General features: G+C 34.2%; 1 protein-coding gene across 1 annotated transcript; it reads right to left on the reverse strand.

Moving 5' to 3' along the window:
- Positions 1-388: 388 nt before the first annotated feature.
- LOC143057890 (heat shock 70 kDa protein 12B-like) lies at positions 389-5,516 on the reverse strand. Its single transcript, XM_076231349.1, has 5 exons — positions 5,429-5,516; positions 3,717-4,037; positions 2,929-3,147; positions 1,845-1,998; positions 389-1,486 (listed from the first exon to the last, which is right to left on the reverse strand). Exons 2-5 carry the CDS (start codon positions 4,017-4,019, stop codon positions 435-437), a joined length of 1,728 nt encoding a protein of 575 aa, XP_076087464.1. The 5' UTR covers positions 4,020-4,037; positions 5,429-5,516; the 3' UTR covers positions 389-434.
- Positions 5,517-14,525: the final 9,009 nt, after the last annotated feature.

Here is a 14,525-nt window from a genome sequence, read left to right on the forward strand (position 1 = left end):
TTCTGCGAACCGATACATGTACTATGTGGGCTCCAACATAGATATATTCAACTGTAGACCAAATCAAGGCATATTTATACACCACAAGGTTGTACTCGTCTTGAATATGCTTGTTCTATTTTCGGGATCAATTTTCAAGATTTCAAGATTTTATTCATAACACGACATGTAATTATTCACCGATATTTTCATTAAACTTACTTGAAAAATAGTTATTTTTAAGTTTGTTAATTAATTTGGTTTATACTGCATTTAATTTTTAATTTTCATAAATTTTCAAGACCGGTCTCTTCCCTTATAATTTCATTTTTAGACAAATTTTATCCTCTAAGCACATTTTTATTTTGGATAGCATTTACAATAGATTGGAGAAGATCAAAGTCGATGCTGATTTTTTAAAATGATTTAATTGACAGTTTTTGATTTTTTCGGTTTTACAAAAGTTTAATGCGTGTTCTGCATGAGGATCCAAATTTTACCTCTCGAGCAGATACGGTTAATTCCGTCTTACCAAAATTATAATTGACTATCACTGTACGGTTTTCCTCAGAAGGATGTGGTATATCTACTACGACTTCGCCGAACTTGGAGCACCCCTCCTCGTCTACGTATTTTGGGTTTTCTTTGGTGCTTACGTACAGTGTTATCGGCATTGCAGTTTGAAACGGATACATAGTAAAGTATGATCTCTGAATTTCTGAACCTATCACAGCTTGTGTATGTTGATGTATAATAAAGTCAAAAACTTCACATTTTTCTTTTCCTTGCATAATTTCTTTCCGAGATGCGTCATGAACGAATGGATCAAAATCTACGTATGAATCTGTTCCGTAAGAATACCGGATGACACGACTCGCTATGAACTCTGGGTGATGCCCATACAGAACAGCTCCTTTCAGCACCGATATTCCGGCATCTTCGGGAACAATAACTCTTTTCTGTGGAAATGCTTGTTTCAATGCGCTCTGAATAAGCTTGCATTCGGAAAAGCCTCCGACCATTACAATCAAAGGTATGTCAGTCGCCTTCAATTGCGTGTTCATCTCTTTCACTAAAGCTGTGATTTTTTCTATTGGTTTTGCAAACAATGATTTTATAAGGTCGGCATCAATTCTTATTTTGTCTCCTCTGATAAGAATTTTGTTTTTGAACGAGGACTTCTGAATAAGTTCTTCTAACTCACACCTCTTCTGCTTTTTACAAATTGAGTTAATGGTAGAGAGTGGTATACAAAAGTTTACTTTCCCAGTTGAAGAAGAGTCGATTTTTCGTTTTACTGTTTCAAATTCTCGGGTAAGATCCAAATATGATGACGGATCGTCCTTTTTAAGCTTGTTGATCATTGCAAACCCTGAGATTTTGTCAAACAGCCTGATGAAAGCGGCATCAACGGAAGTTCCACCACAATCTTCGCCATTTGCACGACATAGTTCCTTTATACTTCCGTCTTTGTGTTTCTCGTGAACTGTTAAATCCGCAGTGCCTCCTTAAAAATAAAACCAATAATGCATTAAGTTATTATTTTTAATCATGATAATGAAAAAAAAAGTATGCACAAAAGCCAGGGAATCCTCCTTTCAAAAATGCTTCTATTTGTTTAATTAAAAGAAGCAAAAAGATTGAAAAACACTACATGTAGAAGAGGGTCGTGGAAGGAGGACCCTCAATACTAAATTTTACATTTTTTATGACATATGTTTTCTCCATTCTTTATATTTTTGATCTCCATGATTCTCTGTTTTTGCCTTCTGTTTTAAGCCCCCTTTTCCGTAGGATTGGTTAATTATACTCTATTCTGTAAACCCCAACCAGCCCCTGACAGAACCAATGACAAATGTTCTAACCTCCGAGATCAACAATCATGTATATCACCCCATCATCACCGAGGTTTACAGAGTTGTCTTTCCCTGTCAATTTCTCGTTGGGTAAATACTGGCAGTATATAGAAGCAGCTTCTGGTTCAAGAGCAATTAGTAAGTTTCCACCTTGTATATCTGCCTATAAAAAAAGAAATAAAAAAGGATATTTTATTCTTTCAAAGTGCATACGAGAAGCTGAAGAATCTATTAAGATTTCAATTCAATTAAATATTTTACTGCCATCAAAATGGGTTTTGCTCATTATTACAAGCCGTACGGTGGCCTATAATTGTTACCTTCTATGTAATTTTGGTCTCAGCTGGAAAGATGTCTCATTGACATTCAAGAAAAAAACCATGACAGCAATGTTCCAGTACATGAGAAATTATTCAATTATCCTGACCACTCAAATGCCTAAAAGAGACAATTGATGACATGAATCTTTAAACACAGAATATTAAAAGGAGAGGAGGGTTCAATCTTAATGAGACAGCATCCCAACTTTGATGACGTGTATCTTTAAACACAAATCTATGTGACTACAATCAAACGACAATAAAACCAAAAGACATATATCAGGAAACATATAGTCTACATTAATATGCATGCAGGTGTCTATAAAATATGTTAAAATATGTGTTTGTATAAAAAAAAATCGTGAAAGAAACCGGGCTCATAATTTTGTACGCCGTCGCTCGTTTTGAATACAAAAGACTCATCAGTGAGGCTCGATTAAACAAAAGTTAAAAGACCTGTTCAGGTTCGAAAGAAAGGTTTTGGGGAATGACCATTTAACTTCAAGAGGTCCCAATAGGGGTGCAATATTTTTTTCCGAAAAAAATATTAAGGTCAAGCAGATGACAAAAAAAAAAAAAAATTCTGAATCCAGATTTCCCCATACCTTATCGTTTTCAACTATGAAAATAAAACGATTGATGGAGTCGAAAAACTGATTAAAAGGGCGACTCAGATAAAAAAAAACCAACATGCCCCCATCCTCTCTTTGAAGTTAAATGGTTGCTCCCATATATTATTGGAATATCATTATATCTAAATTATATCGACTTACCACTTCAGCACTGGTTCTCATAAATTGTTTTGCTTTATCTGACCATATAGCAGGGACTGTGAGAACCCATTGGATTTCTGACCATTCTATGGATGCCCCTTCTGTTTTCAGCAAGTCAAAAAAATGATCGGAAAGAGCTTTTATAGATTTTCCGAAAACTTCTGTGGCCAACATTTTCTTGCCAACAATATCAGCAATTTCCATCTCACAATTCACATCCTAAATAAGAAAATATTTAAATTTTGAAAATAATCAAGATTTTATTTATTTACCAAAATATAAAGTAACGGCACCGTGATGAAGGCCATACCTTGACCTATAATATATGACACTCATACCACATCTTCCTTTATCTTGATTTGTTATGGATTCTTTAACAGTTATTTAACGTGCTGTCGCAAATATTTCATGTGTCGACAGAAACAAATAAATACAGTAGTTAGGCTGGTGGGATGAATGCGGGATATTCAATTTCACAGCATTTCCGTTGTTGAATGAACTAACCAGTGAAGGTAACTGGTAAATGACGCCAGTACAAATATAAATAGTTCAAGACCGGTGGTATGAATTCTTATATTTATTGCCAAATAATAAGAAATTTAACTGTTATTCATATTAAATGTCAGTAAATCAGGTAAAGCAGATATATAAGTCAAATTGATTCAACTGATTTCCCCGCCAAGATCAACAAAAAAAAAACAAGTAAAGACTCCTCCAATGTGTATCTTTCAATCGTATTTAAACTGAACATGTACAACAAGATACTTAGTATTGATAAATTTATATACCTTATTTTCATAAAGCCTCATTTTGAACTTGTCAAAGTAGTAATAATTTTTATGCTTGTTGTCAAGAACAAGTTCTGCGTACGCATCTTCTGCTTCGTATCCAAATGCCACAGTTTCTTTGTTCTTTCCCAATAAAAGACACGTTGGAGTTTTTAAAGAAAGAAGTTGTTTTTTCCCAGAGTTCCAAGCTTGGTTGGCGTGGATTTTCAGAGGCTCTCGGAAGAAGTCGGATCTGGTCGAAAAAGCGTACCCAGAGTATGTTGTCCCAAAATCAATAGCAACGACCATTAACGGGTTGGCCATCACATCAAAGTTCAATGACTGTAAGAATAATACAATGTTATTAATTTTATGTCGCAATAAACAACTAGAAGTAAACATTAACCCTACTGTGATCGATGTAAAGTAAATCTAAAACAATACATGCATGTCGGCCATTATTCCGATTTTTGGTGGGGTTCGTGTTGCTTAGAATTTTTTGTTGTTTTGTCTTTTCATCGTTCTTCGGTTTTTGACCCGGCATGGCTTTTTATCTGTTTTGTTTAGGGAAGTGAGTTTTGAATGTCCCATTTTATTTTACCGAACGAGTTATTGAGCGAATGGTAAAAGTTTCGTTTGTTATGCCCTACAGTGAACCCGCGCGGTTTTCGCATTAGAAATGATGTTTAAGAACTATACACTTAAATCAGCTTTAATATTTGTGGTCATCAGCGACATCTGCTGAAGAAGGGTTCTGATTATGCTTAAACTTATGTCAGAGATTGCTTTAATATTACCAACTTTTTACTCCGAATATATAATTTTTTGACTGGATACGGTTTACATTTGCTAGAGGTATAGGGGGAGTGTTGAGATCTCATAAACATGTTTAACCCGCCGCAATTTTGCGCCTGTCCTAAGTCAGGAGCCTCTGGTCTTTGATAGTCTTGTTTTATTTTTAATTTTAGTTTCGTTTGTACAATTTGGAGTTTAGTATGGCGTTCATTATCACTGAACTAATATATATATTTGTTTAGGGGCCAGCTGAAGGACGCCTCCGGGTGCGGGAATTTCTCGTTGCATTGAAGACCTGTTGGTGACCTTCTGCTGTTGTCTGTTCTATGGTCGGGAGTTTGTCTCTTTGATACATTCCCCATTTCCATTCTCAACTTTACTTTGTTGTATGACATTATGGTACTCAGTCATGTCAGAGCAAGTAAAAAAAACATGAAATATAGCTTGCAATCGCTGCAATTTGGTGAAAAATTTACTGTATCCGATGATTTTGTTGTGTATAGAAAAATTAAAACAATTAATTTCACCAAACCTGCACCGATTGTACGCTTGAATTTACTTTTTTAAAACATGCAGTGTCTATTATGTAAAGGACATTAAAAAAAAGCTGAAAAAACAATGTTTTTGAAAAATCACAACAGTGTATAAAATTATAAATTCTGATCCTGGTGAGTCAAGTTTTTTATTTTGTTCGATTAGGAAATATTTAACCCGCCTATCAACAAGTCCTTCCACTTCTACTCCCCAAAAAATATGACACTCCTTTTTTCTTTGAGAATCCCCGGGGTTTTAAAGCTTTCGTAAAGAGAAAAATATCTCCACAAACCTAGTAAGCTCGACGTGATTATTCGTGATATCATTATTGTGTTTAACTAAAATATTACAATTATAAGTTTTCATAACATGAATTTATGATTGAAAAATTATAAAATACTTACACTTAGGAACCACCAAACGTTAAATCACTTTCTATCTATAACGGTTTTGTAAACACAATTTGGTGATAAAAAAATCCTTTTGTTTTTGTTCAATGGGTCTTTTAAAAGTTAAGGTCTGATATAACAAGTCTGAATTAAATTTCTTTTGTTTCGTTCGACCATGGAAGTATTATATTAAATTCCCATTTATATTATTGAAGCGTTGAAAAAAAAATAAACAAAAACAAATTATTAGATAATAAATAAATAAACAAGTGAATTAATGGTCTAATTGATAGTTGTCTCATTGTGAATCATACCACATATCATTATTGTTATTGGGTGTGTGAAGGGAAAAAGGGGGGGGGGGTCAATCCTCAGCTACAAAACTTAATATGTAGTTCCAGTAGATACACCCTCCTTTTTAGCTCACCTGGCCCAAAGGGCCAAGTGAGCTTTTCTCAGCACTTGGCGTCCGGCGTCCGGCGTCCGGCGTCCGTCGTCTGTCGTCCGTCGTCCGTCGTCGTCTGGCGTCGTTAACTTTTACAAAAATCTTCTCCTCTGAAACTACTGGGCCAAATTTAAACAAACTTGGCCACAATCATCATTGGGGTATCTAGTTTAAAAAATGTGTCTGGTGACCCGGTCAACCAACCAAGATGGCCGCCATGGCTAAAAATAGAACATAGGGGTAAAATGCAGTTTTTGGCTTATAACTCAAAAACCAAAGCATTTAGAGCAAATCTGACATGGGGTAAAATTGTTCATCAGGTCAAGATCTATCTGCCCTGAAATTTTCAGATGAATCGGACAACCCGTTGTTGGGTTGCTGCCCCTGAATTGGTAATTTTAAGGAAATTTTACTGTTTTTGGTTATTATCTTGAATATTATTATAGATAGAGATAAACTGTAAACAGCAATAATGTTCAGCAAAGTAAGATTTACAAATAAGTCAACCTGACCCAAATGGTCAGTTGACCCCTTTAGGAGTTATTGCCCTTTATAGTCAATTTTTAACCATTTTTCGTAAATCTTAGTTATCTTTTAGAAAAATCTTCTCCTCTGAAACTACTGGGCCAAATTAAACCAAACTTGGCCACAATCATCATTGGGGTATCTAGTTTAAAAATTGTGTCCGGTGACCCGGCCAACCAACCAAGATGGCCACCACGGCTAAAAATAGAACATAGGGGTAAAATGCAGTTTTTGGCTTATAACTCAAAAACTAAAGCATTTAGAGCAAATCTGACATGGGGGTAAAGATGTTTATAGGGTCAAGATCTATCTGCCCTGAAATTTTCAGATGAATCGGACAACCTGATGTTGGGTTGCTGCCCCTGAATTGGTAATTTTAAGGAAATTTTGCTGTTCTTGGTTATTATCTTGAACATTATTATAGATAGAGATAAACTGTAAACAGCAATAATGTTAAGCAAAGTAAGATTAACAAATAAGTCTACATGACTGAAATGGTCAGTTGACCCCTTTAGGAGTTATTGCCCTTTATAGTCAATTTTTAACCATTTTTCGTAAATCTTAGTAATCTTTTACAAAAATCTTCTCCTCTGAAACTACTTGGCCAAATTAATCCAAACTTGGCCACAATCATCTTTTGGGTTAGTAGTTTGAAAAATGTGTCCAGTGACCCGGCCATCCAACCAAGATGGCCGCCATGGCTGAAAATAGAACATGGGGTAAAATGCAGTTTTTGGCTTATAACTCAAAACCCAAACCATTTAGAGCAAATCTGACATGGGGTAAAATTGTTTATCAGGTCAACATTTATCTGCTCTGAAATTTTTAGATGAATCGGACAACCCGTTGTTGGGTTGCTGACCCTGAATTGTTGTAGTTTTAAGGAAATTTTGCTGTTTTTGGTCATTATCTTGAATATTATTATTGATAGAGATAAACTGTAAACAACAATAATGTTCAGCAAAGTAAGATTTACAAATAAGTCAACATGACCGAAATGGTCAATTGACCCCCTTAGGAGTTATTGTTCTTTATAGTAAATTTTTAACAATTTTCATAAAATTTGTAAATTTTTACTAACATTTTCCACTGAAACTAATGGGCCAAGTTCATTATAGATAGAGATAATTTTAAGCAGCAAGAATGTTCAGTAAAGTAAGATGTACAAACACATCACCATCACCAAAACACAATTTTGTCATGAATCCATCTGCTTCCTTTAATATTCACATAGACCAAGGTGAGCGACACAGGCTCTTTAGAGCCTCTAGTTTGAGAAATTATCATGGACGACAAAATTATTTCATGTCTACCTGTGCGAATTTCAAACGCGCAATTTTACACCAGTACTGAAAACCCTCCTTCCTTGATGGGTGCATTTTACATAGACAAATAAAATCGTATAATATAATCTAAATGAGGATGTTAACTTGATGTATGCCTTTTTGTGCTTCTTCATTACATTTGTTGTTTTTATAGTGATTAAGATGAAAACACAATGTTGACTGCTGTACCCCTATTTTTGACATTTTTATCTATTGTGTCTGTTTGTTTTGTTCACGCATCGGTGACAATGTAATGGAATTTGATGCGACTGTCGTACAAGTGAGAGGTTTAGCTAGCTATAAAACCAGGTTCAATCCACCATTTTTTACATTTGAAAATGCCTGTACCAAGTCAGGAATATGACAGTTCTTGTCCATTCGTTTTTGATGCGTTTTGTTATTTGATTTTGCCATGTGATTATGGACTTTCCGAATTGATTTTCCTCTGAGTTCAGTATTTTTGTGATTTTACTTTTCAATGCATATTGTGCCAGTGATAAACGATCATAAAAACTAATTACATCTTAATTTAAATTGAATGAGGTGTCATGAAAAAGAAGTTCCTTCATAATATAGGTTCCAATTGGATGACATATTCTGTAATATCATTTCCACTGGAGCAAAGATCACAGTATTTGTTCATTCGGAATAAAAGATATTTATCTCAACAGGAACAACTGATAGTTTGACATTGTTTATTACGAAGTTTCATGTTGAACTTTTGTTAGGTGGAACAAATAAAAAAAAACACAGCTTAAAAAACTTTTAAAACATTCTTTTTCCGTAAGGTAAACAACTTCAAATAGTAAAATAGGAATAATTTATGTTTCGGGCTAAATTTCAAAGTTTTAAGTCCAAATCTCATTCCCATCCTTTACAAGATGCACAATGAAAGGGGTTAACAAAAAAGAGAATAATAGGAAAAGAGTACAAAATTAAGTGCCAAATATAAAAGAAGATTGACAAAATAAACTAAATATGAGGAAAAATTTGTAAGGGTTCCGCGGAACCCAGTGTCTCGCCTACTCTTGCTGTTAATCACACACTCATCAAAAATGATGAAAAAAATCAATAAAATTATTCCTCTGGATACTATCTTTTGATTGTCAGAAGCTTTTGTCCAAGTTTGGTAAAAATCCAGGCTAGTTTAAGAATCTTAAAAATGTTTTAAATACTTTAACTGCAGACTGTATGTAATGTCAACTGGAAGAAAAACTAAGTCCATATATAAGTAAAATACGGGAAAAATGGAATTTATTTTTACAAAATTTACTTCTGGATACTATCTTCTGATCATAAACAAGCTTCTGGCCAAGTTTCTTACAATTCCAGGATAGTTTAAGAAAGTTATTAAAATTTTAAAAACTTTAACCACAGAGTGAATGTAATGTTTCCTGGCAGAAAAAAACTAAGTCCATTTATAAGTAAAATACGGAAAAAATGGAATTTTATTTTTACAAAATTCACTTCTGGATACTATCTTATGAACATTAACAAGCTTCTGTCCAAGTTTCGTACTATTCAAGGATAGTTTAAGAAAGTTATTAAAATTTCAAAAACTTTAACCACAGAGTGAATATTTGTGGACGCCGCCGACGACGCCGACGGAATGTAGGATCGCTTTGTCTCGCTTTTTCGACTAAAGTCGAAGGCTCGACGAAAATGAAAGTAATCAAATAAAATAAAAAATCCCGAAATGACCATCCATTCAAGACCCTCATTGCTGACAGCCTCACTATGAAGCACTGACCTTAAACGCTCCCGGAATAATGGATGACTTTATAACGAGGTTTTACATCAGTATGTGAAAATAAAATGTTTGATGTTACATTTCAATAGAGAATTAATCAAACAATAATTAGCAGTAAAAAACAGATATCAGCAGTGAAACATGGTAAAAATCTTAACCACTTCGTAAATTAATTTAATATAAATTTTATTTTTTGACTGATCGTTGATTCAGATGAAAAAGTTGAGGAATATTGGAATGATTTTTAGATTCGAACAGATTTTATGATTTTGGGTGCATTCGGTGCGGAATAATTAAAACAAAACCTTTACTGGGCTTCCAATACGATTACTTTTGGCTTCATAAAAGGATGTAATAATAATATAAAATTAGTCTATTTTTTAATTAACTAGAACAGATTTCGCATCGTAATTACTAGTTTTTTTCAGAAAAAAAAACCCCAAACCGATTATCAAAATGAAAACAAAACTTGCTGAGTTAAGACTACAATTTCCATTTTTTCGTACTAAATTTATATGTTGTTTTGAAAATTGCAATGATACTGAATGTCGTTAGTTCCTTGGAGGTGACAATACAATCACAATATCGTACTTATAGTTGTAAAAGTATTAAAGGGGTAAAAATTGGAAGAAAAACAAATAAGAAGTCTAGCAAAAACTAAAGAGGGTGTGCAGTTTGTTTGCTTTACATCATGTGGAGTGCTGACCGCAATTTTCTTGTAGTCTCCGGGACCCGGAAATTAACCAACAAGTTTATTAGACTTTTCCGATTTAGATCTTGCTATACATATGGAATGGACACTGAAAACCGTGTTTTTGCCGCTAGAGGTCTTGCCTAGTTTATATATAGGACTCAGAAGCGCGATGGTTCACGCTGAAGTGCGTTGGTTAACACGCTGAATTGCGATGGTGACCTTGTGACGCTAACTTGTTGTTAGATACGCTGAAGTGCGTTGGTGGGTAAGCTGAAGTGCGATGGTCTGAATTTGACGTCTATAGTACTAACTAAGCAGGACACATTCAAATACACTATTGACTTGTACTTTTCATGGCACAGCTAAGAAATTGCCCACAACACTCATTTATCTATTTATCTGATATCATCAGAGTTTTTAAGAAATAAAAACCATTGAGTAAATTTATGCTTGACGCTTTTTCTGTAAAAAAACCCTTGAGAATTAGATGCTTCTTTGCTGAGCATCAGGAATTTTAGGAGTGCACAAAGTTTGGACCATTCGGGTTTATTTTTGCCTAACCAATTGCAGAAGATGAATTCTGTATATACGCACAATATAATTTTTAAGATTGCGTGTTTTCTTACAAAGCAGGTTTCATCTCAAGAATTAACAAAATTACAGCTGATAATTAGTTTTATTTTATTATTAAGTTGTCCACATAAAATTATGTGATGTATACTTGAAGAAAAGTAAAAATCTATATTAATATCAATACATTTTATTTGTCTTACTAAACGCTTTCGGCATGCATAATAAATGCTTCCGCAAACACTGGTAAGCTCATCTGCAGACCAAGTTCATCTTTTAGTCGCCTTTGCTCCCATGGTTTGTTTGACATTTGTGTAAAAGCCCCACATCTAATGCTTATATATATTGTTTTTTACAGTTTCGTTGACACAGACCATTTTCATATGAATAAAATGTATGCATATATATATATATATCTATCTAAAAATGAGGGTACTTTTTATATGGCCTTTCAAATACCGTTTCGATCCCTAACATCACTGAAGAGACATTTATTGTCGAAATCCGGATCTGGTGTACTAAAAAAAATATTGACACCGTATGTTTGTGGCATAACATCGTGGCCACAAGTTAAATTTGTTTTCTGTTTAGTATTAAATCTATATTAAGATCCATTTTGTTACATTTGTGATCAATTTTATTTGGCAATCGCCAATGGCAGTCAGCAGGGTTAAAGAACATCAGTTGTTCGACGTGTTAGTCAAATGCGTTTTGTTTAAATATACTTTTTCACTTTTTTGGTCTTTTGGAAAATGTTGTTTGTGCTGTATTTAGACCCTTCTACAACGAAGAAAGTGAAGAAGTAATATTTAATATATATATATATTTTTCCAAAGAGGAAGAGCCTTTCCCCCTGAAAAATTTAGCAATGTTTGGATTCAATCTGTTAATTTTGGTTTGAGACTCCCTTTAATGCAAAACATTACAAAAAAACATATAACATTTGCAATTTTGTATCGGATAACATCAACATTTGGTGTTAGATATAAACATTTCTATTTTATAAAAGTATGTTAAATAGTTGAAACCGAAGTCTCAGATAAAGACCTTTTAATTGCAAAGCCAGAATACTTTGAAAACGTTTTGATTTTTAGCCTGTCATTGATAAAAAAAAAAAACAGAAGAAATTGGCGCTACACATTAGTCCTTGGATAGAGTGACACTAAAATACGAAACTAAATTTTAAATAAGTCAACACATTTGTCTTGTATTCTGAATGCGGTTTTCTGACAATGCCTATTCATAACAAGTTTTGTTTGCTTTCGATATTGTCAAAATTGATAACATTGATTGAAATTTATATCATACTCAATTGACGTATCGTTCTTTATATCAATAAGTAATTTGTTTAATTGGTTTGTTATTATTTGGCATTGACAAGCAACGTTTGTTTCACACCCAATAACACATTTCCCAGAACTCCCTCGAGACACGTGACTATATGGTTACTGGACAGGAATATACGTTACAGACAGGATATATTACAATGAATAATGTCATTGAAATCTAAGAAGAATAAGTACATTTCATTGTAATGTATGTCCATTCTATTTATTGAATTAAAATTGATAGGAATATAATTCTTTATACACATATACTGTATTATACGTTTCAACATTAATGAACAAATTCACAACAAAGGGTTGTTGAACCTGTGGCCATGCATTTTGATTGATTGATTGTTGGTTACTTAACGTCCAGTGGCAAATATTTCATGCATATTCAGGACGAGAACAAGTTCACAATAAATACTATAGGTAGGTCTTGAAATAATAGAGGCCATCTGAGATGATGGTCGGGGATATTTCGACTGCCACTGGAAAATTATGGTATATTGGATAGGGACAGAAATTTTGCCTTGCAACAGGCCACCTAAGGACCCCTCAAAGAGTTGTTGCAAGGGTTCTTAACGTGCAAAGAGCGTGGCACTCTCTTTACACGAGGCATCGGATTTAACGTCCCCAATCTGACCGGACGTGACTGCGAACTTGATACATCCCGCACAGCCAAACGGTCGCCCCACTTCGGCAAGCGTTTTACTGCCGGTCGGAAGAAGACCAAATGACCACATTTCTATTCCCCAGTCACCCTTGGGGGTCATTTTGGGGTATTTCCATATGAGCGTAGTCCAGGTGGTAAGACATTGGCATTTTAAGGAATTACAGGGCCGTAACTACATTGAGGCAAATGAGGCAAATGCCTCATGTAAAAAAATTCAAAAAAAAAAAAAAAAGAAATGAAACAAAAGGTTTTTCTCATATCAAATTGTTTTCACGGAAAGTGTCTTGCAAGAAGCAAGTTGTCTTCACTCTCTGGAGTATCCCCTGGATGTTTTTCGTTATTGTTTCTATTTTCCTTTTAGTTTTCATAGTTGATGGTCTATTGTTTCATTTTTTGTTTGTACTTCTGTGTTGGTTCCGGGTTTGTCTTTTGTTCATTTATTGTCCTACTATAGTCTGAGCGTTGATTTTCATTTGTAAACGTGGTTTTGCAATGTTGCATGTCCATCGATGTCCAGAATTGTGCGAGAAAAATATTTTAAGATAAAATTGAGAAAGGAAATGGTGAATATGTCAAAGCGACAACCATCCGACCATAGAGCAAACAACAGCCGAAGGCAACCAATGGGTCTTCAATGTAGCGAGAATTCCCGCACCCGTAGGTGTCCTTCAGTTGGCCCCTAAAATATGCATAATAGTACAGTGATAATGGACGTCATACTAAACTCCGAATTATACACAAGAAACTAAAATTTAAAATCATACAAGACTAACAAAGGCCAGAGGCTCCTGACTTGGGACAGGCGCAAAATTGCGGCGGGGTTAAACATGTTTATGAGATCTCAACCCTCCCCCTATACCTCTAGCCAATGTAGAAAAGTAAAAGAATAACAATACGCACATTAAAATTCAGTTTAAGAGAAGTCCGAGTTCGATGTCAAAAGATGTAACAAAAGAAAATAAATAAAATGACAATAATACATAAATAACAACAGACTACTAGCAGTTAACTGACATGCCAGCTCCAGACCTCAATTAAACTGATTGAAAGATTATGTCTTCATCATATGAATATCAGGTACAATCCCTCCCGTTAGGGGTTTAGTATCATACTATCATAAAATATATGAGAAGAACATAACCCGTGTCATGCCAACAACTGTTCCTGCATGCTCTTCATCTTGATAGTTGCCGAATGGTCTTCAACAATACTTTTAAAGAATTATTAATACCGTAAAAGATCGTAAAACAAGGTGAAGATGGTCCCTAGTGTGGGCTTAAGCAGTACTAGTACTTAAATTATAATACTGCAATGTCACTATATTTAAATCTAGTCATAAAAAATCACCAAAGTCTAATCACAATACAAGAACAGACAGACAGATACTGTATTAATAATTATGAGAATTACGATTTTTGCTTTATCCTACATATCGGTCTTTTAATGTTGTCTCTAATACCTAAAAGTCTAAAATTACAATGAATCTTAGTTTTTGCTTTGGGACCTGATTGTCGAAAAGCGTTATTTTTTTTCTCAGAGCTGAATAATGTATTTAACTTGCCCTGAACTAATTAAACTCACGTCATACAAACCATATGTTTGGACTTATTAGAAATGTTTAGCCATTTGAGTCATCGGTCATTAAGAAAAAAGAGTTTATATATTTAACAATAAAAGCCAGAAAGTAAAAAAAAGAAAAGAATAAATCAACTTTTAACTTGTATTTTGAAATCTGATTGTTTTCATTCAAAATATAAATTCTTCTCACTAAAGTTTCACAAATAGTGCTTTGGCAGTTGAAA

This window comes from Mytilus galloprovincialis, chromosome 13, assembly GCF_965363235.1.
Source record: "Mytilus galloprovincialis chromosome 13, xbMytGall1.hap1.1, whole genome shotgun sequence".
Taxonomy (NCBI): domain Eukaryota; kingdom Metazoa; phylum Mollusca; class Bivalvia; order Mytilida; family Mytilidae; genus Mytilus; species Mytilus galloprovincialis.